Source organism: Crocuta crocuta, unplaced genomic scaffold (assembly GCF_008692635.1).
Source record: "Crocuta crocuta isolate KB4526 unplaced genomic scaffold, BGI_CrCroc_1.0 scaffold59-1, whole genome shotgun sequence".
Taxonomy (NCBI): domain Eukaryota; kingdom Metazoa; phylum Chordata; class Mammalia; order Carnivora; family Hyaenidae; genus Crocuta; species Crocuta crocuta.
The window spans coordinates 2,312,460-2,340,097 of record NW_027551579.1 but is presented as its reverse complement, the minus strand read 5'-3'; the positions used below and the strand labels follow the sequence as shown (position 1 = coordinate 2,340,097).

The following is a 27,638-nucleotide window of genomic DNA, read 5'->3' as shown; positions in this document are numbered from 1 at the left end:
GATGTGATGGGACTGGTGTCGGCAAAGCAAGAACGTGGGCTATCCTACCCTCCTGGAAAAGAAATTACTCCTTCCATCTACTCACTGGGATTCTGCCGTTTTTGTCAGCCTCCATACTTCAGGCAGCATACTCAATTTTCACTTTAAGCCCGGCAGGATGACGAGTTAGGAGGCTGTGGATCCTCCCAAACCTTCTCAACAAATGAGCTGTGTGGTGGGTCTGTTCTGGGTGGTTAGGAGCAAGGAAAGCCTTTCCTACGGTCTCTTCCTCTACTCTAGCAAGTTTGTACCAAATGCCTGCTCCTGGATACACGAACATCGACTGACAAGTTAAGGTCAAGATCACCTAGGTTGCTTGGTGGGGAGGGGGAACCACTCCAAAGCCATCCCCAAATAAACCAGCAGTGTAAACAGCGTACCTACACTGCCAGGCAGCTGTGAGACACACCACCCAGTACCCTTCTCTTTCACCATGGTTTTGTCCCCAAACTTTCTACAGAAATTCTGAAGCCTTCAATGAATCATCCTTTCTAGAGATGGTGTCCTGAGAATCTGAGTGTTCACAGAAGCTCCCTAGGAGATTCCATGCACACTCAGGTTTGAGACCTGCTGTGCTAGAGACAGAGAGGAAGTAATTCAATTAAGCTCCTCTCAAGGATATTCAGTGTAGGTCTGAACTAGACGATGCTAACAAGAAGGTGATGGAAAATTCAAGACACTCACTCAAATAATCTGGTAAACATGTGCTATGTCAGTGGGGAATTCAGTGGAGGGAAGAGGTGGGAGAGGGAAAGGAGAAAGGAGAGCTCTGGCCAGCTCAAACAGAGCCTGATGCTTTTAGGAGGAAATGCATGCATAGGAAAGAATATCCCTCAAGGAAGAGCCGGACATCGGGGAAATCCTGGTTTGTCTGACACAGCCATGTGGTCTTTCTTTTGCAGAGAGCCAGTGTGAACCCCTTCTCTCTCTGGGGTGTAGGATTCAGGTTCTTTCTGACTCCTCTTTCTCTCTCTCTCTCACACACACATGCATACAAAATGCTTAAGCAGAGTTAGTGCTGACATTCTCCTCAGTTACAGCTAGCTTAATTCAATAAAAAAATATATTTTATGAGGTCACTCAAGGGTATTCAGGTTTTCTTTAGCCTTCCCAATGGCAAAAAGTCACCAGCTTAGAAGCATTTGGGAAATTCAGTTTTTCAAGCCAACATTGGGGCTGTACACTGAACGACAGTCTAAGGCTATGAGTAAGAATCCATCTTATTCCTGAAAAATTTTAAGTCAAGGCAGCCCCAAACGAGCTGGCTAGAGGCACTGAAACAAGGAAGTGAAGAATTTTTGGCTCTGGAGTCAGAAGCCTTGATCCCAAGCTGTGTCTGCCACCTGCTAGCTCTATAGCACTGGGCTCAGCGCTCTCAGTAAGGCTCCCTGTACACCATATGTGAACTGGGAATAAAAATCATTCCTCCCTCACAGAACTGTTGTTGTGAGTTAAAAAGAATACGTGTAATCCTCTGGGCATGGGGACTGGCACCTAATATAATAGCAAACCGCTCTCCATGTTTGCTAGAAGGCAGGCACTGCTGTCAGCCTTTCTCAGACATAAGTTATATAATGAAGTTAAGTCACTTACTGATGAGGAAAACAGTGGCGCAGAGAATTTAAGAATTTAAGGAGCCTTAAATTCTCAGTGGCACAGAGAATTTAAGGAGCCTTCCCAAGGTCACATGGTGACAAAGGGGTGAGGCTAAAATTTGCTCATCACCCCTCTGCCAAGTTTATCCCAATATGTACGCAATGACAATCACTCCCACGAGGGCCACCCATTAATAAAGATCCATGACTCTGAAATCCAGAAAGCTCTGAAAACTCAAAAATGAGTTTCCAAAGTTGAACAGAAACTCCGTTGGTGGTAAAACATGATCTGAATTGATGCAAGCCCGTTTATAGTCTTTATTTATCCCTCCTGGTATTTCCATGCCTACGCCGTGCTGAACAATTAGTAGCAGCATTCTGCTGCCCTGCTGCGGGTGCTGAGTAACATGTCACCACATCACCGTTCTGGAAACCAAAAAGATATCTGGATTCCGAAATTCATCTGGCCCCAGGGGATTCAAATAAGGAATTGTGGACCCTCTTTTATTATTATTTCATCTCAATCTCCTCATTATTTCAAAAGTTTCTCCCTGAATACAATCTCAGAGAGGCAAATGCCACAAAATCACATTATAAATCCCTGCTCTAGTTAAAATTCACTGAGTAACTCATGGCAACACTCAGAGTTATGGTCATGTGATTTCTTGAGTTGAGCACTGAACAGGGGCCTTAGTGCAAAGTCACATTAAGAAATGTATATGAGTTTAAAAGGGTCATTATTTAATCTTTTCTGTTGGGAATTATGCTGATGACCATTAAAGTAAATCTCAGCCCATATGCCATAAAGCTAGATTCCCATGTACCTGTTGGATGCCGTAAGTCCAGCCCTGCCGGATTCGATCTCGGGCCCACACGTTGTGAGCATTCTCCGCCAACTTGTCCACCATCGCTTCCTGAGACGGGGTGAGTTTAATAAAGCTAAGGTCCATCGGGGCAGGCTTATACCCACTTGTCAGCTGGTAACTACAAAGAAAAGCAAAAGAAATATGTATCTGGCCTTTCAAAAAAAAAAAAATCCAGGCTTAGAAATCCCTCTAAGGCTCTTTTCACGGCCCCACCCACTTCTAATGATTCCATAAACCACAGTGGTAACCACTGGTCGCCACGCCTGGAGCCCTTCATGTCCTCTAATAACTCATTAGGTAGAAAGGCCACACGATCTTTGTTTCCATTTTTATGCCAATAAAACTGAAATACACCTTACCTGTCTCTCAAAGTTGAGGACTTAGTGTTTCTGAGTTCCTCACTGTTGAGGCTTTTTTATAGTATAAACCAAAATACTGGTCACCAATGAAAACGTGATAGATTTGTCTTCCTGTTTACATTTTCTTCAAATTTCACATGTTATATTAAATTCATATATTTATTTACTTAATAAATCTGTGGGTCCTTTCAGATACTAGCTATTCATTATTCTATAGAGAGATGTTAATGCATTTATGAATTATTTCTCTTTTTGACTTCCCTGGTTATATAATTTAGGAAGCCTCTAGATTATACAGACCACAGGAAATCCGAGGTACATAAGCATCTAAAATATCAGTAAGGCCTAGATTTTAAGGAATTCTTACCAGAGACTGCTTCCATACTCTGAAATGGAAAGAAAGTACTAAAACGAGTGCAGGTTTTCATGTTTCAGGAGAAATATAAAATTGAAAATATAAAACCTTAAAATGCACATATTAGGACAATAATACTGCCTTGCTGCACAGACACACATGCAGTTGCCTCATTCTCTTTAACGACTGAGACGGGAACAAAGCGTACTGTAGAGCTGCTTTTCTGCCATTCTTCTGTCATTGTTCTATTCCCTATAATCAACTATGCCTTGAGGTCAGAATCTGTTTCTAATCCATTTTTCTAACTGTCATTATACTTGAAACATTGCATGGCAGATAACAGCCTTTTGATGACCTGTAGTGTTTCCAAGAATTAACTTGATATACTGAATCAATATAAAGTTACATGCATCATTTTTTAATGTTTGTTTATCTCTGAGAGGGACAAGCAGAACACGAGTGGGGAAGGGGCAGAGAGAGAGAGATGGAGACACACAATCCAAAGCAGGTTACAGGCTCAGAGCTGTCAGCACAGAGCCCGATGTGGGGCTCAAACCCATGAGCTGCAAGATCATGACCTGAACCAAAGCTGGATGCTTAACCAACTGAGGCACCCAGGCGCCCCAGTACCTGCATCTTCATCTCAAAGATTCTCCTTTGTACAAACAAAGAAAACCAGCTAACTATACCAAGTTTAAAAAAAATTATAAGAACACGAGAAAATGCTCTTTGAGATAAAACTATGTCATCTTTATTCTTTTAAGTATTCTGGGCTATGGCTTGCAGAATTACCAGGCAAACTTCTTTACAGTAGGGAGTCTGACTGCCTGATTCCTCGGTATCTGTCAAATGGAGAATACTGCCTGATACATGGTAAGCATTCAATAAAAATATGTTGAATGAATCAATATGTTACAGTAATAAAAAAATTTTAAGGTTGAATACAGTTGAGTTTGCCTTAGTTACTCCTATTTCCTTAGAAGACCTCTCATATTTTATAAATCATTTATCTATAGACAAAAGTATTAGAAGTATTTTTGTTTTGTTTAAGTGGATTAAATTGGTCTGGCAATTTTAACAGTTATGGTTAATTCCTGCCTTATGTCATTCAATTTATAGTCACAAGCTACAATTATAGACAAGAAATCTTGTTCTGTTTTAAATCAGCACTCTGCATGTTTGGGTAATTCACAATATTTTTTCTTTCTTTTTTTTATATAAAGAAGTTACACGGGATTTTTTTAACCACTCATACAAATCATTGTATGTTATAGAATTCTGATTATAAATAGACAGATCTATAAACTAGAAGCACAGTTTACATACAAGTTCTTTTTCAGGAAATATATATATTTATAGATTTTCTCTACACGCAAAGTGGGGCTCTCGTTCACAACCCTGAGATCCACAGTCGCGTGCTCATCTGACTGAGCCAGCCAGGCGCCACTCATTCAGAAAATACTTTCTTCAAGAAAGAGCTCCTAATATATTTCCAACAAACCAACAGATGATCAAGCTAGCAGAGTTTAATTTCTAAGTTTAATATGACTTGTGGAAGCAGTGTTAAGACCAATGATAAAGAACTCAGTCTTCACTACCGCCCCCTCCCCCCGTCTGCTTGACACCCTCCTCCTGGCTTCCCCACCCTTGCCCAGCAGGAGAGAGCGCAACAGCACACAAGTCTTTCTTCTCCATTTTCTAACAGCCTTGAGCCCTCCTAACTGCTGGAGAGGAGACACACAGGACACGGTTTTGAAACTAATCTACGAAAAATTGATTAGAGCCTACGACCTCTTAATGAGGGATATGTGCATTTGAAGAGAAAAAAAATCCTTCCCCTGACGACCAATTCTAATGGTAGAATTTTCAACAATATCTCGTATGGAATGTGGAAGGATGGGAAGGAGGTTCTTCCACGTCAAAAATTATAGCTAAGTTCTATAAATGTGTATAGCTAATTTACAACATAAGTGTTTCTATTTTCTAAAATTTCCTCTTCCTACATGGAATATCTACGAGAGTTCCTTCAATCGGTGATCGTAATGAAACCTATGGAGATGTATTTGCATCTGTTGGTTTAACATGGCACAGTAATTAGTTCATGCTCATTTTCAGATGTAGACTTCAATTTATTTTACTTTTTTTCATACCCTTGTGCGAGAAAGAATTTGGAGCTTAAAGTGATTCTTTTACAGGTATGTGGGTGGCTCAGTCCGTTAAGTGTCCGACTTTGGCTCAGGGCATGATCTTGCAGTTCCTGTCTTTGAGTCCCACACTAGGCTTTCTGTGTGGACCCTGCTTCAGATTCCCTGTCTGTCTCTCCCTGTCCCTTTCATACATTTTTTCGCTCTCAAAAATAAACAAACATTGAAAAAAAATAAAGTGATTCTTTTAAACGGTTAATAAATCTCATTCAAATTAAAGTTACTGACTCCCAGTCCCCCTGACCCTTATTTCCACACTATTGTACTTCAAATCACCTACAGTAGAAATAAATATAAATATCTTTGAAATTCATAGACTTCAACCTACTGTATTTAATAAAAATGACATCATGAATGCTTAACCAATATCAATTAGTATCACAATCATTTATAAGACTATTTTTATGTTTGGAGTACATGTTGAGAAAGAATTAAATCATTACATCAAAATAGGATTTTTTTAAAGAGTGTAAATGCACTTTGGTAAATACTGTCCATTTCACCTTATTAATATAATTTTATTAGGTACATAAAGAACAATCACCTGCTAATATGAAACATTCTCTTCTTGTGGTTGATAAAGAACAAAAAGCAAAGCTTTTGAGTAAAATGTACTGCACATATATTGGAAACTAAGAGGTTTCAAGTAAAGTTTCAGATTAATTTCCAGAAATTTAAAAGAAATAAAGGAAAGAAAGATTACCGTTAACAGTTCTTGGGGAGTAGAATTTTGTAGCTCAAATAGGGAAAAGTCGTATCAATAGTAATTCTATTAATTCAAAATATATCATCAAATACATCAAATACAAAATATCTCATGTTAAAGATGTCAATGTGTTACATTCTCCCTTTTTAGACCCTCCTGGGAAAAATCTGCCAGAATCAGTCAATAGATCTCTTTCTCCCGCAATCTGGTTAGTAGGTATCATTTTACTTCCTTTACTTCTATATGCAAAGTCCCTGTTCCATCAATCATTCTGAAATTTAGCTGATGAGGAATATATATGGAATTAATTAAATACTTTCAATATACTTACTTTCTAAGGCATCAAAATTATTTTGCAGTCATTAGCTCTCAGTTACTTTATTTTGACACAGCATATTATCCAATAATTTTGAAAAAACAGATTAATTATGTATAAGGGCTTCAGTTTCTTTTCTAAGACACTTTTGCACCAGGAGAAATAAAACAAAATAAAACTGGCAAGCTGCCAGTGTGTCATCTGCACCAAATTATTGAAGATGTAAACCAAAAATGATAGCAATTGGCCCCACTGATGAGTCGTCACGTGAAGTAGCAATTTCACTTTGGGCTTCATTCCCATGTGACCTGCATTTTTCTGAGGCAGGTATTCTAAATAAGCCTCTGAATAAAGTGCTCAGTATAATATCACTAGAGTGGCAATTAAAGTGGTGGAATAAAAAACATGGCAGAATCCCAAAAACACTAAAGAGAAAAACCTTTTTTTTTTTCTAGCCTCTCCCACCTCTCAAGCTTCCTTGTTTAGTATGAATCAGGTTAAATGAAGCTTGGAAGTCATTATGCAGTGAAAGATGCACGGTAAACATGAAAAGATTATGTCCAAGTACAGTGGATGTGAGGTGTAAATTTCAAAACCAAATCCGCCCTTCAAGTACCTTGGAACAAATGGGAAAATCTCAGATGACTGCACATCAGAGATATTCAGGACAAGTTTTGCTGGAAGCACATCTACTAAAAATGCATACTGGGCTGACATTTTCACAGAAAGAATAGAAGAGAATTCAAAAATCCTCCAGAACATAAATGCAGAATTAATTCCAGTGTGGAAATCATGAGGGAAATGGACAAGGGATAGGTTTCTTCTACTACTTCGCTTCTTTGTTTTTAGGCAAAGGTAATATGATGAAGTGTCCTGGGGCCTGCCCCCACCACCCAACTTACTCCCTTTTATCAATTTCTTTTTACTCGAAGACTTTCCTCTACCCCAAGGGCCCCTTTGAAACAAAACTACAAGGTATCCAGTGCCCTAAGAAAGGGGTCGTCTCAAGAGAGAGACCAAAGAAAGCCATTCTTGGCTTTTGGATTTTTAAAACAGGCTTTGAAAATTCACTGCAGAGACCATAGTCTTTTAGATAAAGGTCTTCTGATATTAAAAGTTACGCTTTTGAATATCAAAAGAGCAAAGCCCCCAATGCCCTGGGACAGAAGGAAGGCCAGAAAAAGTTCTTATGCCCTGCCCAGACAGGTTCCACAGAGACTAGAGGACAGGAGGGTTTAGAGGGAAGGCAGGGTTCTCCAACTCCCACCCAGAAAGACACCAGGTAGATCCCATGGCCAAAGTGAACTTCCGTCTTGTTTCCAGAGTACACCTAGAAAAATGGCCAGGTCCTAGAATCTCCCACACCCATGCCCTTCCTTGTGCAACACAAATGCAGAGAAACAGATATGGCAGCCAGCCAAGTCTCCCACCTTCCTCCACCAACTGACTGCAATCCCCAGTCTGCCCGAGTGAGTATTTTTTAGTTCCTGGCACCGAATAGGCAAAAAGAAGAGCAGTGATCTGGAGGACTCACAGAAATGAGGAGAGACCCACCGCGTGGACTCATTACTGAGACCAGTGGGGAAAATGGGATCCCATATGGTGCCAGCAGAGGTGAATAAAGACAAAAGACAAAGACACTCTCCTTGGACCAAACTCGAGTCAGGCTCCTCTGAGTCCTCTTTCTGACTAAGACTCTGACCTTGGGTTCTGTCCGTGTTCTAATTAGTTCCATTATAGCAAGAATCCTACTGGATCAGTTTAATGAAAATCTTCCAACCGTCATACCTGAATGCCTACCTCATCCCCTACCCTTGATACCTCATCACCTGGTCTGCCTTCAGCAAAAATCCTATCAAGTTCATCTTGCAGAATCCCCCTTCTTGATGTTTCCTCAAGTAATTCTCTATCTACTGACCCCCAGCCCTGCTCCTTGGTTATAAATCCCCATGTGTCCTTGTATTTAGAATGATAGGGAAAACTGTTATAAGATGGCTGACAGTACTGATATGGGATTTACTGTCCCTGATGGAAGATTCCCCTTCTGGGTTCTTCTTCCCACTCTGCTTGCCATGCACGCCAAAGTACATGAGGAATGTAGAAGTAACAGACTACAAATTGTTCCCTCTGCTTACGCTCTGGGCTCAGACCTCTGGGGAGTGACCTCCTGTGAGCCCACCCATGTAAAAAAAACCTCCTGCCTTCCAAGATCTCCAAGTGCCACTTGCTCTTCTGTCCAGTGATCCAGACCAGATTCCGTAACAAGAATGGAGTCCAGTTCGGTACAAAGGTCTCTCTTCCTTACTTACAATAGTTCCTGAATAAAATTTGCCTTCATGGCTTTAACTCCTGTCCAAATCTGGTTTTCTCTAACATAATTCAGTCCTGACAGCACAATCAAATGAGGAGGACGATGGATCCAGTGTTCCCTCCCCAATGGGTAAGTGTCCTAAAAACAGGTGGTCCTGGGAGTAAGGGTGGGGGAGACCTTCGATTCAAATTCAACAACAAATACTCATTTGGTGGTACAATGTTTTAGGCCCTACTGTAGGAACTAATGATATGTCACTGAATAAAATAGTTTATAGGAATTATATCCAGGTGCAGACAAGCAGTAAACAACCTAAGTGTAGAACAATAGTATGTTAGAAAATGTAAGTGCTATGGGGAAAAATAAAGTAGAAGAGAGGACAAGTAACATTTTAAATAGGGAACTATTTTTTTTAAGATGTCAAGAAAAACTGCTTTGAGAACATGACATTTGAATCAAAATTTAAAGGTGAGAATAAACAGAGAAAACACTGATTTTAACAGTTTGCACTGAAAAGAATAGGATTAAGTTTCTAATACTAGGCTTTATTCTGGTGCAAGGCCCATTACTTAAAGACAAGATTAAACCTGCTCAGAGAAAATAAAGAACATTACATGTTAGCACATTTTTAAATTTGTGGTTTGTGAAATTTACTCATTACACATAAAAGGGGTCTATAAACCTGTTTTTTTTTTTTTTCATAATCACAGTGCCTCACCATCACAGAAAAAATCCAATGGTATTTGTAACACTATCTTTCACTTAGGTAAGTATTTACATGAACTGAATTTGGTACATGTACTATGTCATGGGTCCATACATTCAGCATCCAAGCCTTCATCTCAGAAAGTCATTTATATACACATATATGCATTGAAACTATCATTCTTAGCCTTTTATGCAGTCCAATATGCCTGAGACACCACTCACCCTTCCAATTTCCCATCATTACCAGGGGCTTCATGAGCATTAGTGGTAATCACTGTTATTCCGAGTGATACATACAGACAACCAGTTCCTGATCTACTATGTTCTGTGCTGATTTATTAATACAGATGAGTACTAAAGACAAGTTTTAATAAAGGGCATTGGTATTCAGACAAGGATTTTCCCTTCATTTAGTTTTGGGGGCATATGACTTTGACTCAGGTCATGATCTTACAGTTCATGAGTTCAAGCCCCACATCAGGCTGTGTGCTGATAGCTCAGAGCTGGGATTCTGATTCTGTCTCCCTCTCTCTGTCCCTCTCTCACTTACACTCTGTCTCTATCAAAAATAAACATACATTAAAAATTTTTTAATAAATAAATACAAAATAAACCTATAGTTTTGCTTCTAAATCTCAATTACTCTGGCATATTACAAATTGGCATTCATAGGCTGTCAGAGTGGATTATTTCCACTTAATTTTTTCTTTATTCCTACCGTAAGTGGACACTATGTTCATCAAACTATGCAGTGGGTCAAGAGTTTCACTTTATAATAACTGTACAAAGATTTATGAATTTAAGAATTGATGAAAATATAATTTGTTACACTCTTCAGCTGTCTCCATGTTTGTTCTGAGGAGGAATCAGGAGAAAGGGAGAAAAGAATAACAATGAATCACACATTCTACTAAAGTCCTTAAGGATTTTTAGTGAAATGATGTGTATTATATATCAGAAAAAAAACCTCACACTCAAATGGCCTATTTTCAAAAAGGAAATGTAGCATGTAATGCTAATGACATCTGAGTCTGTGTGCATCCTTAAATCTGAAATGGGTCTTTTGCAGGCAGCATGTAGTAGTTTTATATCTTTCCCCATCTAGCCACTCTGTGTCTTTTGATGGATAAATTCAATCCATGTACATTTAGAGTAATTATTGATATATAAGGACTTATAATGCCATCTTATTCATTGATTTCCAGTCTTTTTGTATTTCCCTTCCCCCCACCCCCACTTTGTTTATGTCTACTTTTGTAATTGGTTATACCCCATGGAGGGATGTTCTGTTTCTCTTTGTCTTTTAAGGATCCATTCAAGCTGTCTGCTTTGTGGTTACCTTGTGAATTACAATAAAATATCTTGGAGATAAAACAGTCCATTTTAGGCTGAGAGCAACTTATTCTTCGAATGCCTAAAAAGGCTCCACCTTTACCCTCCGTTATATATTACTGATGTTATAATTCATCTCTTTTTGTGTCATGTGCTCATTAACAATTTATAGTAGCTATAGTTTCTATCACTCTTCTCCTCTGAGCTTCACACTATGGTTGCGTGGTCAACACACCACCCTATCATAGAGTTATAGTTCTCTAAGTGTGATGGTTCTTCCCCATGACCAGTGTGCCAGAAGCTTTCACACCCTATGTTTCCGGGATACCATCCTCCCATTTCGGCACAAAGAATTCCTTTCAGCATCTCTTGCGAGGCCGGTCTAGAGGCAGTAAACTCCCTCAGCTTTTGTCTGGGAAAGCCTTTATTTTTCTTTCATATCTGAAGGATACCTTTGCCATATAGTGCATTCTTGGCTGACAATTTTTATCTTTCAACACTTTGAATACATCATTCCATGCTCGCCTGGCCTATCAGAGTTTCTGGTGAGAAATCAGTGGGTAGCCTAATGGGGCTTCCTTCGTCAGTTACTTTCTTTTTTGCCTGGCTTCAAGATTCTTTCTTTATGGTTGATTTTTGACAGTTTCATTAAAACGTGTCTTGGAGAAGGTCTTTTTACACCCAGGTAACAGCATACGCTATTAGTTTCATGGACTTGTACACTCAAGTCTTTCTCCAGGTTTGGGAAGTTCTTGGCTATTATTTCTTTAGATAAACTCTGTCTCTTCACCTTCCTTTCTCCTTCTGGAGCCTGATAAGGTATTTGCTTTTCTGATAGAATCTTGTACACCCCAGTCTTTCTCCAGGTTTGGGAAGTTCTTGGCTATTATTTCTTTAAATAAACTCTGTCTCTTTACCTTCCTTTTTCCTTCTGGAGCCTGATCAAATATTTGCTTTTCTGATAGAATCTGAGAGGCTTTCTTCACTCTTTTTAAACTTAGATCCCACTCTTCTTTTAACTTTATTAGCTCTATATTTGTATCCTCCAGGCCAATTGTCCTTCCTCTCCCTGGTCTCCCTTGTGGTCTCCCTTGTGACAGATGTTCTCCTCTGCATTCTTCATCTCATTTCCTGACATCTTTAGGTCAAGAATCTCAATTGCCTTGGTCAAGAGCTCCTTTTGTTCATTAACTTTACTCCTGATTTCACTGGTTTGTCTTTCTGAGTTTTCTCTTAACTTGTTGAACTTCTTCATAGCAGTTACTTTAAATTCTTTATCAGATCATAAGAATCTACACCTTTAGCTTGGTTGCTGGAGAATTATTTTCCTTTTGTGACTCTACACTTTCTTAATTTTTCATATTGCTTATAGCTATGCATTTTTGCTTTTGCATTTCAAATAGCCAAGACCCTCTTAACCAGCTCTTGTGTCTTCTCAGGTTCTTAGAGTTGGCCAGGCATGTAATTAGAAATCTCTTTTTTGATTTTCAGAGGGGAGTATTATATTTCAAGTTTATGGTTTCTTCCTTGCCCACTACGTGTGGCTTGTTCTCTGAGGATGCTCCCTGTCTCCTGCAGTTTGTCTGGGAGCACACACATGAAGCTGGCAGCGGAGTGGGGGACAAGTATGGGTTTATCACTTAGTAAGCTGGGGATGCCTGAGGACTGGGTAGGGAGACAGCGTAGGGCATGCCATTCCCAAAGGCTTCTAGATGGACTTTATGCAGAGAAGATTCAAGATTGTCTGAAAATCTTATCTTTCTCTTTCCCCAAATCCTCCCTAAGCTTCCACCCACTAAGGTCCCACAGTAGTGCGCTGGGTGCTGGTGGACAGAAATGGGTTTTTGAAGCTTCATCCTGCCAGCTGGGAGAGCTGGGTCCTCTCTAGCCACCTTCCTACTTGCCTGTGGGACAGGCCACTCCCACCAGATAAATCAGCCCCACAAGGTGCCTTCTGGGAGGTAAGACAGTGTCCAGAATATTTCTCCTACCACTTCCACCATGACTAAACTCATTATTGTCCTTTTTCCTTTTTTTTTTTTTTAAATGTTTGTTTATTTTTGAGAGAGAGAGAGAGAGGGAGAGAGAGGGAGGGAGGGGCAGAGAGAGACTTGTGCTTCAGCTCAGAGCCTGACACAGGGCTCAAACTCATGAATCCTGAGATCATGACCTGAGCCACAGTCAGATATGTAACTACTTAACTGACTGAGACACCCAGGCACCCCTCTTTTTCCTTTCTTCAATGGGGTATTGGAATCTCCCTTCTGAAGGGCCAGATTTCTGTAAGCTCTCTGCGGTGAGTGACTGCCTGCTCAGTTCAGCACTCACCCTATTCTTACCCAAACAGCCACAAGAGGGACCTAGGCAGTTTCACCTGCTACACAGGTTCCAGGGTTTCTGCAGGGTTTGTCTATCTCCTACCATCTGTACTGGTGTGTGAGATTCCTGCTGGGTGTCTTGGAGTAAGGTGCAAAATCCAGAAATCTCCACAAAGATGCTCTTGCTTCTGTATGAATGCCTAATTTGTTGATTAAAAGGGGGGTAAGGGTTGCCTGGGTGACTCAGGCAATTGAGCATCCGACTCTTGATTTTGACTCAGGTCATGATCTCATGATTCCTGGAATCCCCCCCTGCATCAGGCTCTGCACTGGTGGTGCAAAGCCTGCATCGGATTCTCTCTCCCTCTCTCTCTGCCCTTTCCCCACTAGCACTCTCTCTCTCACTCTCTCTTAAATAAACAATAATAATAATAATAATAATGTGATCTATTAATAATCTTACAAGGTACTTAAACTCAAAAGTGTTCTTTAAGATTCATGAATGAGGAGTACCTGGGTGGCTCAGTCAGTTTAGTGTCTGACTTGGGCTCAGGTCATGATCTCACGGTTTGTGGGTTCGAGCCCTGCATCAGGCCCTGTGCTGACAGCTCAGAGCCTGGAGCCTGCTTCGGATTCTGTGTCTCCCTCTCCTGCTTGTGCTCTCTCTCTCTCTCTCTCTCTCTCAAAAATAAAGACTAAAAAAATTTTTTTTAAAAAGATTCATGAATGAGACACTTTATAAGCTACTATTACCTGAGACATTCAACATAGCCAATGCAATGAGACAAGAAAAACAGTAGCAGTATTGGAAAGGAAAAAAACTGCTATCAATAGCAGGTAATATTATTATTACATGGAAAACTCCAAGAATATGCAGAGTTATTTATTAATAAATTTAGCAATATTGCTAGATTGATATTTTTTAAAATACCATTTAGAGATCATGTGCAACCACAAAAAGAAAGAAATCCTTAATATCTAAGACAGATGAGACACGTAGGAATAAATCTACAGAAGAGGGACAGATCTCTGTGGATATACACTCAATAAGGGCTGGGGCTTTGTCTATTACAGCGCTCCTAGTTTCTCAAATGCCTAGTTTAAGTGTGACATTGGCAACAAGACTTGGCTGATGTTCCTCCTTTTCATCCCCCTTTTAAAACTTTTATTTGTTTGTTTCTTTAAGAGAGAGAGAAGGGGAGAGAGAGAGGGAGAGAGAGAGGGAGAGAGAGAGAGAGAGAGAGAGAGAGAGAGAGAGAGAGAGAGAATTTTAAGCAGGCTCCAAGCTCAGCATAGAGCAAATATGGGTCATCCCACGACCTGAGCAAGAGTCAGATGCTTAACCAACTGAGCCACTCAGGCTCCCCACACTATTTCTGTTTGATTTTATGTTTATCTGGGGTAACATGAAGCTGGTGACCGGTGGGGATTATGGGGTGGTTGCTTTCTCTTCATGGTATTACTTAACCCATTTCCAGACCTCCTATCTACAATGTGTGGGTCCTGGAAATTAAAATAAAGCAAAAATAAGAATATGCTATAGCAATCATTAGTTGAACACTTACTCAAATACCCCTATGAAGAAGGGATCAGCTGTCAGCAGCTGAGAAAGGTGAGTTTTGGAGAAGTTAAGCAGGATCATAGATAAGGGCTGTAGCCCAGCAGGTAAAATCACCCATACACCATTCATAGTTTCAGTTTTCTGATCTTAAAATGGGGATAATAATACCAACTTTATAACTATTCCTAAAATACATTCTTTTAGTAAAAACAAGTTAAATTATAAAAATACTTTTTGTAGAAAGTAGAAAACCTGAGATAGGCAGTTAGGAATATGGGCACAGGTGTGTTCAAACATACCTACACCCAGGGAAAATAACACACTTTTTATAACATACTCCCAAATATTTCCTGAGCTTTGTTTCCTCACTGAGCAAGTCATCCAAGAGTCCATCAAGAGTTATCTGGATGCCGTGAGAATGGCTGAACTTAACAACTCAGGAAACAGATGTGGGCAAGGATGTAGAGAAAGGGGGACACTTTTGCACTGCTGGTGGGAATGTAAACTGGTGTGGCCACTCTGGAAAACATCAGGCGGTTCCTCAAAAAATTAAAAAGAGAGCTACCCTACTACCCAGAAGTTGCACTATTAGGTATTTATCTAAAGGATACAGAAATGCTGATTCAAAGGAGCACATGCACCCCGATGCTTACAGTAGCACTATCAACAAGAGCTAACTATTGGAAAGAGCCCAAATGTCCATCGACTGATGAATGTATAAAGAAGATGTGTATATACAGTATGTATACAATGGAATATTACTCAGTGGTCAAAAAAATGAAATCTTGCCATTTACAACAACATGGATGAAACTAGAGTATATTATGTTAAGTTAAATCAATCAGTCAGAGAAAGACAAATATCATATGATTTCACTCATATGTGGAATTTAAGAAGCCAAACAGATAAACATAGGGGAAGGGAAGCAAAAATAATATCAAAACAGGGAGGGGGACAAAACATAAGAGACTCTTAAATACAGAGAACTAAGGGTTGCTAGAGGGGTGTTGGGCAGGGGATGGGCTAAATAGGGATGGGCATTGAGGAGGATACTTGTAGGGATGAGCCCTGGGTCTTATGTGCAAGTGATGAATCACTAAATTCTACTCCTGAAACGGTCACTACACTATAGGTTAACTAACTTGGATTTAAATAAAATTTTAAAAAACACTTGTTTGAGTGCACTAAATCGATGCATAGGCTATTTAATATTGTTTAGACATTCAACTTACTTCTTGGGCAGCTTCATTTTTTTCACCTTTTCTTCAGCATGTTCATCTGCTATTCCCACATGACATCCTAATGCCAGCAAAGTCCTGGAAGGCAAAACCAGAGATGAGCCATAAGAACTCGCTCTTTATGTCCAGAATAACCCAACATGATAGCAGATAGGAAGAAGGTAGGGCAGTCCACCTTGACAGCAGAGCAGAAATTCTTAAAGCAAAGGAATAACATTTATAAAGTATTTAGCTTTGAGTAATGAGTAAGACATCAAAAATTGAAATATCACAAAAATAACTGAATAGTAAGTCTTCCTCCAACCCTCTCCCTGTGGTCCTGCTTCTTTCCCTAAAGGAGCTGATTGCTTCCAATTCCTAAATATTCTGTTCTAGTCTGTGCAGACTCTAACACACATGTATGGGCGTGTGTGTGTGTGTGTGTGTGTGTGGTGTGTGTGTATGCATGTATGTTCTTTGTTCCCTTTTGCACAATGAGTATACTTCTCTGCAATTTTGTATCTTGACTTTACACTATACCTTTGATACACAGTTCTTTCATATAACTCTAGCTTATTTTTCAACAGCTTTGAAGATCTCCATTAGCTGGATGTATTAGAATGGCTTTACCCAGTTCTCTGTTCATACCTACTCTTTTGTTATTACAAACAATGCCGTGATGAATAACCTCATACGTTTAATACATTTACGCTATCTTTCATCTGTAGGATAAAAATTCCTAGAACATGGAATTATGGAGTCACAGAGTATACACATTTTAAAGATTCATGGGGTGCCTGGGTGGCTCAGTTTGGTTGAGCATCAAACTTTGGCTCAGGTCATCATCTAACAGCTCGTGGGTTCGAGCCTCATGTATGGCTCTCTGCTGTCAGCACACAGCCTGCTTTGGATCCTCTGTCTCCCTCTCTCTCTCCCCCTCCTCCACTGGTTCTATCTCAAAATAAATAAAATAAAATAAGGATTCATAAATGTTGCCAAATGTCTAGAGAGTTGCTAATAACTTACATTCCCACCAGCAGTCTAGGGCACTCCCTGTTTTCCATACATAGTTACTAAACTGCTTAAACTTTGCCAATTAGTAGGTTAAAAAGGTATCTCATTATCATTTTAATTTGTTTAAGATTTTATTTTTAAGGGGCGCCTTAGTCGTNCTCTCTCTCTCTCCTAGAAATAAATTAAAAAAAAAAAAAAAAGATTTTATTTTTAAGTAACCTCTACACCCAAAGTGGGGTTCAAACTTACAGCCCTGAGATCAAGATTCATATGCTCTACCAGCAGAGCCAGCCAGGAGCCTCTGTATTTTTCTTAATATAAGTGTATCTGAGCGCCTTTTTCATATTCTTAAGCAATCTATACTTGTTTTCTTTGAAAATATTGTTTGTTCACTTTTCGATTAGATTTGGGTCTTTTTACTGCATTTTAGAAGCTCCTCCTATGTCTGAGATAGGAGTTGCAAATGTTCTTCTCTAGTCTGTCTTTTTACTTTCTTTACAGTGTTATTTATATGCAGAATCTCAAATATGTTTTTATATAACTGAAACTTACCACCGTTTCTTATAGCTTCTGAGTTTTATGCAGCACTTAGAGATGCCCAATTTGTAAAATCATTTGAGGGAAAATGCCCATGTTTTCCTGTGTGGGGATGATGGTGAGATGAGTCTACTAGTTCAGGTACAGCTTAACTTTATTTCTTTTTCCAGATAGATACTTAATTCTCCATAAAATATTTACCAAATAATCCAACTTTTACCACTGGTTTGAAATGCAACCATGTCTACAAATGTCTTCAGTAGACACAAATTCCCCATATGTTTTTAATCCTTGACTGAACTTTCTATCTAGAAAAAAATCTCATTTTCAAATATATTATCAGCAGTCCCTGTTTGCCAGGAACTGTTCATCCATTTTTTAAGATACTCTGTATCTTTTCCTCTCCTGAATGACCTTTCATTGCTTTCCCTAAGAAATATCCCTACCATTCACGTGTAGAGCTCAACCTTTAAAGTCCTCCAGATTTATATGGAACAATGTGCCTTTAGTACCCGTGACAATGAGTGGTTTCTCCTATCTCAACAAAAAAGATACAATGGCTTATCCTTTTTGGATTAGAGAATTTCTAGTCAGTTCCAGAAGGGATGTGGCAAGTATCTACAATTCATTTATACTTACCCTCCACAACATCTTACATATGAACATCTGGAGACAGATAGATAGCATAGATAGGAGGAGCTGTGGGTATGTACAGACACAGTGTTATCCAAGTTACGTATTAGGTTAAACGTGGTAAAATTAAGATGATTCCATGAAATTACCCTTCAAATGTTAAACTGCATAACTATGGACAGATCAAGAACTGACTGAAGCAATAAAAATTACCTAAAGAATGTGCCAATTAAAATGAGATCAGTCATGGGGCACCTGGGTGGCTCAGTTGGTTATGCATCCGACTCTTGGTTTTGGTTCAGGTCATGATCTCACAGTTTGTGATTTTGAGCTCTACATCAGGCTCTGTGCTGACAGTGTAGAGCCTGCTTGGGATTCTCTTTCTCTGCCCCTTCCCCACTCACTCTCTCTCTCAAAAATAAATAAAACCAATTTAAAAAAAAGGATAAATAATAGAAGAATAGAAAATAGACTCACAGAACAAACATGGGTTACTTATTCAATCACTGTCCATGGGATAAGAAGTTTTTTGCCATCATTCTTTCGTTCATTAATCTAGTCAATAAATATCTATTAAACATCACTAGCGCCAGCCCCTATCCTAAATTCTGGGGATAAGCTTACTGGCTAGTGGGGACTACAGCAATAGTTAATTATAATTCAGTGTCCTGTGTGCAATGAAGATATGTAGAAAGCTATGAAATAATCAGGAGGATGCCAGACCTACCTCTGAGGAAACTCAAGGTGACAATAATATCAGGATTTGTCTTAAATTCCGACAGTTCAATCTTCGAGTACATGCACACAGAGAAATCTTCTGACTACAAAGAATGGAGAACCTGACTATACATTGAGGGCCTATGCTCAGAAAGATAGAATTAGAAGTTGTCAGGTCAGAAATGGTACTTCGAAAAGGTTAATTTATTATTGTTTAATAAACCTACAAAGTTGTATGACCATCACTACAATCCAGTTTTAGAATACGTCACCTTCTCAAGTTCCTCATGCCTGTGTGCACTCACCCTTCGCTCCGACCTCAACTCCCCCAGGCAACCACTAATCTATACTCCCTCCCTACTGATCTGCCTTTTCTAAAAATTGTATATGAAAAGAATCATACAAATTAGGATCTTTTATGCCAGGTTTTTTTGACTTAGAATAATGTTTTTTAGGTTTATGAATGTTATAATGTATATCAGTAGTTTCTTTCCTTTTACTGCTGAAAAGTATTCTGTTGTGTGGCTATGTCACATTTTGTCTAGCCATTCAGCAATTTATGGTTCCAAGCTTTCGACTATTACATATCTTGCTTCTATGAACACGACTCTACAGACCTGCATACACAAGTCTTTGCACGGATATACAGTTTCATTTCTCTTAGCTGGATATGTAGGAGTAGAATTGCTAAGTTGTTTAATAAATTTACGGGGGTTTTTTTGGTCTTTTATATAACAGCCCTTCTAATGTACATGAAGTGGGATTCCATTATATTTCCATTTGCATTTTTCCAGTGAGTTATGATGTTAAGCATTTTTAAAATGTGCTTGTTAGCCATTCACAGATCTTCTTCAGTAAAATATGTGCTCAAGTGTTTTGTCCATATTTAATTGGGCTGCATGTACTCTTATTGAGTTGTAAGAGCTTTTTATGTATTCTGGATATAAGTCCTTTATCGGGATTTCCATTATTTCCTACAAATTCTACAAATATAATATATGATATATACAACATGACATAATTGATATATGAATATTTTCTCCCAGTCTGTGGCTTTCCCCTTCAAAATTTTCTTCATAGTTTCTTCTGTAGTACAAAGGTTTTGTTGTAGATAAAATGCAATTTATTGATCTCATCTTCTTTTATAGTTCATGTTTTGGTTTTATATCTAAGAACTCTATGCCTAATCCAAGGAGGTTTTAAAATCAGAGCAATAGATTGTTTAAAATATCTATTTCGTGAAATTATCAACCACCCCAAGTTCTCTGAATTGGCCTCTATAATATCTGTATTAAAATGACTTTATCTGATTTAATGCTGTTTAACTCACAGGTTTAAAATGTTTAAAAGTCTGCTGAGGAGTAGGGGCACTTGGGTGGCTCAACTGACCATCTGACCTCAGCTCAGGTCATGATCTAAGTTCATGAGTTCGAGTCTCACACTGGACTCACTGCTGTCAGCACAGAGCTCACTTCAGATCCTCTGGCCCCCTCTCTCTGTGCCTCTCCCCTGCTCACACTCTCCCTCAAAAATAAACATTTAAAAATAAATAAAGGGATTATATTAGAATGCATTATCAAAATACATTAAAAAAAAGAAGTCTACTGAGGAGTTAGGAGAGAAGAGCATACTACGAAGTGTGACCAGTGAAGCTTGTGCAGAGGCTAGCTGCTCTGGTCCGTGGCAGAGAAGAATAATGAGACAGAAACAGACTACCTGAAGGTAAGTTCTCTGTCTGGTTGCCTCCACAGTAAGCTGCACATGTCTTCAGTAAATACTATGAGATTAAGCAGCAGAAACAGGTCCATGTGGCACTGTAGTACTTACAGTAGACAGCCACAGAAAATAATAGGGTAAACAGACTGGCATAAAGCTATAGAGAGAACACAAGGCACCCTGCAGATGCTGGGCACGTGGCATGGAAAAGCCTGGTGAGAGACTGAGCTTATTGCCTATTTACTGCATCATTCATTCAACAAACATTTATCAGGTTCTGGGCAAAGTCTGGAAAACTGTGGATAAGTGAGATGCCCAAGGAATAAAAGGTCTGGTAGAGGGGCCATCCTGTGATTACACAAACTGGGAAAGGAAGGGTCTGCGCTGAGAGATACAGAAGAGGTGTGTGTCCATAAAAGGGGGCCTTACTGCATCAGGGAGCTCAGCACATTTCCCCAGGGAGTGATCAAAGATGTAAGGGATGAGAACAGGGCACAGAGAGGAACCTCCCAGGAAGAGGACATAGAGAAAGCCCTGTGCTGGAAAGAAATATGCAAACAGGTGAGCCAGAAAAGGCTAGTGTGATGTCAGGAAAGAGAGAGAGTAGCTAGAATTTGCAGGATTTTTACATAAATTAAGGTACTGTCTTCATCTAAAGATCTGTAGAAAGCTGCTAAAATGTCAATGTGGAGATGCCTGGGTGGCTCAGTTGGTAGGGCATCGACTTCAGCTTGGTCATGATCTCTCAGTTCATGAGTTTGAGCATCGCATTGAGCTCCGTGCTGGCAGCTTGGGACCTGGAGCCTGCTTCAGATTCTGTGTCCCCCTCTCTCTCTGCTCATGCATACTCTCTGTCACTTTCAAAAATAAACATTTAAAAAAAGAAGGTAAATTGGGAGAATGACACGGAGACCTAAGTGTTCTGAAAAGATCAGATGGCTACCAAGCTCAGAATGGAGAAGGGAGGAGGATGGATATATTCCGTTAGATGTGCAAGGAGGGCATTCTAGTTTCAGGTGGGGGATCACAGTAGCTTAAATTAGGATGCTGGGAGCATTGGAGATGCTTGAGGGCTAATAGCACTCACAATGGAAGAAAAGAAAGAAGTGGTTGGATTAGAAGATCATTAGAAAGCCTGGGTGAGGGGAAAGAGAAGTTTCAAAAGTAACTCTGAGATATCCAGTTTGTGTCACAGGGGGCACTTAACCATTTAAGGGAAAGAACACTTTTTTTTAAAAAAATATTTTTATTTATTTCTAGGAGAGAGAGAGAGAGACAGTGTGAGCAGGGGAGGGTCAGAGAGAGAGGGAGTCACAGACTCTGAAACAGTCTCCAGGCTCTGAGCTGGCAGTCAGCACAGAGCCTGACGCGGGGCTCGAACCCACGAACCGCGAGATCATGACCTAAGCGAAAGTCAGACGCTTAACCGACTAAGCCACCCAGGCGCCCCAGAACACTTTTTTTAAAAGCCTGAGGTTGGAGGGGGATAAAAAAGATCACACAGTTTGAGGTACACCTGCAATATCCAGTGTATTTGGCAACAACACAGTAAATTTCCTGTGCTGGATACTTTGTTAGAACTAGGTATATGATGGTGAGTTAAAACAAAACAAAACAAAAATTAACGGTCCCTTCCTTCATATGGTTTCCAGTCCAATAAGAAAGGCAAATATTAAATAACTCTGGAAAATAGTATTACAAATTATTGTGAGAGCTATAAAAAAGTACTACAAGTAGTTAGAGATGGAGGAGGTCATGGGGAAGGTCTCATCAAGGAAGTACACTTAAGCCTAAAGGTAAGGAATAGGTAGGGAGGGGCCTATGTAAGACTAAGGCAAAGAACCTTCCAGGCCAAAGGAACAGCATGTGTGAGGCAGGAAAAATCTGAATCAGTGAAGGGAAGAAACCACGGAGGCTAGAACAAGGGCAGGAGTTGGGCAGATACATGGAGCAGTGGGAGGCATCAGATCGCCCAGCACTGTACAGACATGTGAGGCTGGACATCCTACTATGTGCAATGGGGAGCCAACAAACAGTTCTAAGCAACATGTATGTGACTGCATACGGGCAGGTGCATGAGCTCTGGCTGCTGGGTACAGAATGAATTGGAAGAAGGCAAGTGGGGGGGCAGTAGGAGATTCCGTGATAGTCTAGGTGACACATGACAATGGCTCAGACCGAGAGGAATACTGTGGAAACTGGGGAAGGGGACCGATTGGAGATACACTTGGGAGGACCTGGTGATGGGCTAGATGCAGGGATCAAACAAAAGGAGGAGTCTAGGATGACTCCCAGGTTTCTGGTCTGTGCAGCAAGATAAGCAGAGATGCCATTCACATGGAACATAAGTCTGTAGGTCAAGGTGCCTCGGATGCATCCAGGGAAAATACCAACTGAAGAATGGGAGACACATAGGGCAGGTGTCTGGGGTACAGATGCACATTTAGGGAGTTGTCCGCACCTGTGTGGTATCTGTCTGGGAGGAGAATGCCTGAACACTTTGCAACACAGAGGAGAGTGAGCCCAGGATTGAACATAAAGAATCACAACATTTCGGAGCCCCTGGGTGGCTAAGCATCCGACTTCAGCTCAGGTCATGATCTTGTGGTTCATGAGTTCAAGCTCCATGTTGGGCTCTGTGCTGACAGCTGAGAGCCTGGAGCCTGCTTTGGATTTTATGCCTCTCTCTCTCTCTTTCTCTCTGTCCCTCCCCTGCTTGTGTTCTCTCTCAAAAATGAATAAATGGTGGGGCGCCTGGGTGGCTTAGTCGGTTAAGCGTCCGACTTTTGCTTAGGTCATGATCTCGCAGTTCGTGGGTTCGAGCCCCGCGTCGGGCTCTGTGCTGACTGCTAGCCCAGAGCCTGGAGCCTGTTTCAGATTCTGTGACTCCCTCTCTCTCTGACCCTACCCTGCTCATGCTGTCTCTCTCTCTCTCCCCTAGAAATAAATAAAACATTAAAAAAATAATAAAAAAAATAAATACACGGTAAGAAGAATCACAATATTTAGAGATGGGGAAAATTGTTGCCAGCAAGAGACTGAATTAAAAGAAGGTACAAAACCAGAAGGGAAACCTGCTCTTTTAAACAAACAAACAAACAAAAATTATTCCTCTTCTCTTAACTGTTATTTTTCTCCCATGGTTCTATAATTGCTCCCCTTAGTGTCCCTGTGTTCTGATTCCTCATCTCATCCTTCCCTACATATGTATAAAAGCTTATCACATTTCCCAAAAATAATTTTAGGAAAAAAACTTTTGACCAGAAGGAAAATACTGTCATAGTCTTATTCTATTTTGTCAACTTCCAAAGAAAGATTCTATGCAAGTATATAATATGTTGATTAAAAACCATTATAACTTTCATTTCCTAGATATGAGTCATTTACTCAAAAATTAAGATCGAGGAGCCTGGGTGGCTTCGTCCGTTTAGCATCTGTATCTTGGTTTCGGGTCAGGTCATGATCTCACAGTTTCATGGATTCAAGCTCCACATTGGGTTCGGCACTGATGGTGCAGGGCCTGCTTGGGATTCTCTCCCTCCCTCTCTTTCTTCTGGTCCCCCACTCATGCATCTCTGTCTCTCAAAATAAATAAACAAAACTTAAAAAAATTTAAGATCTGGAATTCAGAAAATATTGGAAGTAAAACGAGAAACTAAGCCTTTAGTAATACTGGTTAAACTGGGGACAGGGCATGGCAGGCATGCTGTAACCACTGTGCTGCCCCAAGAGAAGGTGCCAGAAGTCTGCAGAACTCTATGATACACAGATGACCGTCAAATCTCAATTTGTCTTTTGTCAACAATTGGCACAACAAAAACAAAAAATCACAGAAAGAGCACCTAAAATTCAAATTGCTGTGAAATCATCCTTTAACACCAAACAAGAGATATTCTGCAGTAATCTCTTGCTTCTCTGTTACTTGGCACTCCTCAGAATTCAAATGAATGAAGTTGTTGATCCTTCCCATGATATTCTTATGGCATGACATGTAGTGGCTTTATTAATATTCTATGATTTAGTCCCCACAACAATTCCATGAGGTAGATTCACTATGACCCCCATTTTAATGAGGGAAGAACATCTAAGGTTCAGAAAAATCTAAGACTCCTTTGGAGCATGAAGTCCTTGAGGCCACATCATCCAAAGTCACAGCCTTCTTCCCTTCTCTGCTCAAGAGACGCCCAAATAAAGGACTAAAGGAAATACAGAAACTACTGTGCTTTCTCTAAACTACTGAGATTGGACCAAATTTTGGAGAGGTGGGGACTCTTCTGGTTTTAATGTAAAATTTTAAAGAAATAGGTTAGGAGAACCTGGCTGGCTCAGTCAGTTAAGCCTCCGACTTCAGCTCAGGCCATGATCTCACAGTTTGTGGGTTCGAGCCCTGTGTTGGGCTCTGTGCTGACAGCTAAGAGCCTGGAGCCTGCTTCAGATTCTGTGTCTCCCTCTTTCTCTGCCTCCCCAGCTCACACTCTGTGTCTCTCTGACTTAAAAATAAACACAAAAAATAATTTTTAAGGAAATAGGATAGATCAGCTTATTGTGAAACCATAAACTATTGAGAATTAACTCATTAAAAAGGTCATTAGCATTCACCATGGACAACAGCACCAGGTACAAGCAGTCTGATGATTAATCAAACCAGCCACCAGTGGCTCTCAGGAATGAGATCAGATTACATGCAGTCAAATGCAACACTCTAAATGCAAATACAGAGATTTCTCCCTTCACTGCTTCACAGGATTTGCCCTTTGCAATAGCTGGCCTAGTTGCCAATCACTAAAATTATAGGGAATGTACTGCAAATCTAACTAAATTATCTTCAACCATGACCCTTCAATAAAACATTTTGTTGTAAAAGATGGGCAAATGGTGAGCTGCTATGATTACTTACTGAAATGTACAAGCCTCTCATCAAGAATACAAAGGAAGGCAGGGCACCCCAAACACGGGGTGCACAGGTCACAGCCATGCATCATGCATTCGTTATCACTGACAAGTTCTGTCAATTTTTATCTTTGGTAGGTTCTCAATTTATTTGATTTGTATATATTTCCCTTTCTTTTTAAATTACTAGGAGAACCTAAACTCATTCTAAGTCCAATATGTTAATTTTCATAATGTTAATTACTATCACATCTTTGAAGAAACACAGCTGAACCCCAAACCTAGCATGTGACAAGGTAGTTAAGTTTAATGTTCTGAGTCCTTAGTAAAAATTGGTTCAACAGAAGTAACTCCTTACTCTTCACAAAATTGAAAAAGATAAAAACAGATGCAGTGAGGGGCGCCTGGGTGGCTCAGTCGGTTAAGCGTCTGACTTTGGCTCAGGTCATGATCTCATGGTTCGTCAGTGCAAGCCCCGCATCGGGCTCTGTGGTGACAGCTAGCTCAGAGCCTGTTTCGGATTCTGTGTCTCCCTCTCTCTCTGCCCCTCCCCCACTTGCTGTCTCTCAAAAATGAAAAAAAAAAAAAACATTAATTTTTTTTTAAGGATAGCATGCAAACAGTCTACAGCAGCTTTTCTCAGTGTGTTCCTGAGGCAAATGGTCCCAAGGTAGCCTCTGGAAAAAAAGATGATATAGCTCAATAATTTGGGGAAATATAAATGGATTCCGTCCCATTTTAGAGATCCATAGTACTGACAAATCCATCAGCAAAAAAATAAAAACTTATTTATTTTAACTCAGCATGTTTAAAATGTGTTAGAGCAGTGTTTCTCAAAGCATCTGTGACGAAGGACCAATTTTCTTTTAATTTCCAGCCTGTTGTGGTCTGATTCTCTGATAAAATACAATAAAACTTGTCAGAGAAAATCATGTTTTTTTTTTTTAATTTAAAACCTATGTATGTATGTATGTATGTATGTATGTATGTATGTATGTATGTATGTATTTGGAGACAGAGAAAGAGAGAGAGGGAGGGGATCCCAAACAGGCTCTGTGCTGTCAGTACAGAGCCTGACGGGGTACTCGAATGTGGCTCAAATTCAGAAACCAGTAGATTATGACCTGAGTCAAAATCAACAGTCAGACGCTGAACTGACTGAGACACCCAGGTACCCCGAGAAAATTAATTTTTTTAAAAGAAGACATAAAATACAAGCTTGCAATTTGTAAAGTATTTATAAATCAATATATAATAAATAATTATAAATTATAAATAAATAAAATAATTTATGAATTATTCAGTAAGACAAAATTGCTCCCTTAAATTGGTATAAATGTTTCTAAACACTTCTGGTTAGTAACTTTTCTTATCTTGTCACAAATCAGTAACAATTTGTGACTGACCTGGTCCATGGCCCCACACTCTGAGTAGCACTATATCTGATAACAGAACCGCTGTGTTCGGTAACACCCATCTGTAGAATGCTCTTTGGTAAATAGTTTATAAAGGCATAAAATAGCAAGGTCAAAGTCTAATTCCCAACAACTACTGATCCAATCTACCTATGCACTGTAAAAAGTTCTAACTTCAATGCTGAATTATAAATTATACTGATACCTTGTATGTTTCAGGTAAGTTAGATGGGAAATTAGGAAAGTTAAGGAACTCACTTCAGAGTCTCAAGCGACATCTGCAAATTGTAATTGCGTTCCTGCTCAGGCAGCTTGGAGAACTCCACCAGACATGGATGCTGTCTCTTATTGTCATCTCTAACCTGAAACAGGGCAGAAAATCCTCATGTAATAGTCTTCAATGTCAGACACCAGCAATGGCAAGCCTACTATGTGGTGGAAAGTGGAGGGGGAAAGCAAGAAGGAAGCCCCAGCTCATCACCCCAGCTACTTGCCCCAGAAGCCCCCCAGACACATTAATGTTTGAAGTCAGTGGTAAAGCTTGGTGTTCTCTGGGCCCCCTGTTCTGTTTGTCACAGTTCCTGGCCCCAGGCCCCATGCCTGCTCTACCCTGACACCCCATCAGTCCCCTCCAGCATTTGTTTAAATCGTATTTTCTCAACCAGGTTTATCCTTTCCACCTTCCCAATATGGCCATCTGCCCATTAACCCTACACATTCTTTTTCTTCCATAACAAATTCCACCTGCTAACAAATTCTGGTCTGCTAGACCAGATACTTACTGCACTGTCTATCTCCTGGCACTAGAAAGGAAGCCCGAAGAAACAGG

The 27,638-nt window shown here is 40.0% G+C and overlaps 1 protein-coding gene across 1 annotated transcript in view; it reads right to left on the bottom strand.

The window, feature by feature from the left end:
- The window catches only part of RYR2 (ryanodine receptor 2), a 674,490-nt gene that overhangs the window by 267,156 nt on the left and 379,696 nt on the right, over positions 1–27,638 (bottom strand). The window contains exons 26-28 of the mRNA XM_077751737.1: positions 27,068–27,171; positions 15,903–15,986; positions 2,459–2,618 (exon numbers count right to left, since the gene is read on the bottom strand). Coding sequence (XP_077607863.1) covers positions 2,459–2,618; positions 15,903–15,986; positions 27,068–27,171 — 348 coding nt within the window. The remainder of the gene's footprint in view (positions 1–2,458; positions 2,619–15,902; positions 15,987–27,067; positions 27,172–27,638) is intronic.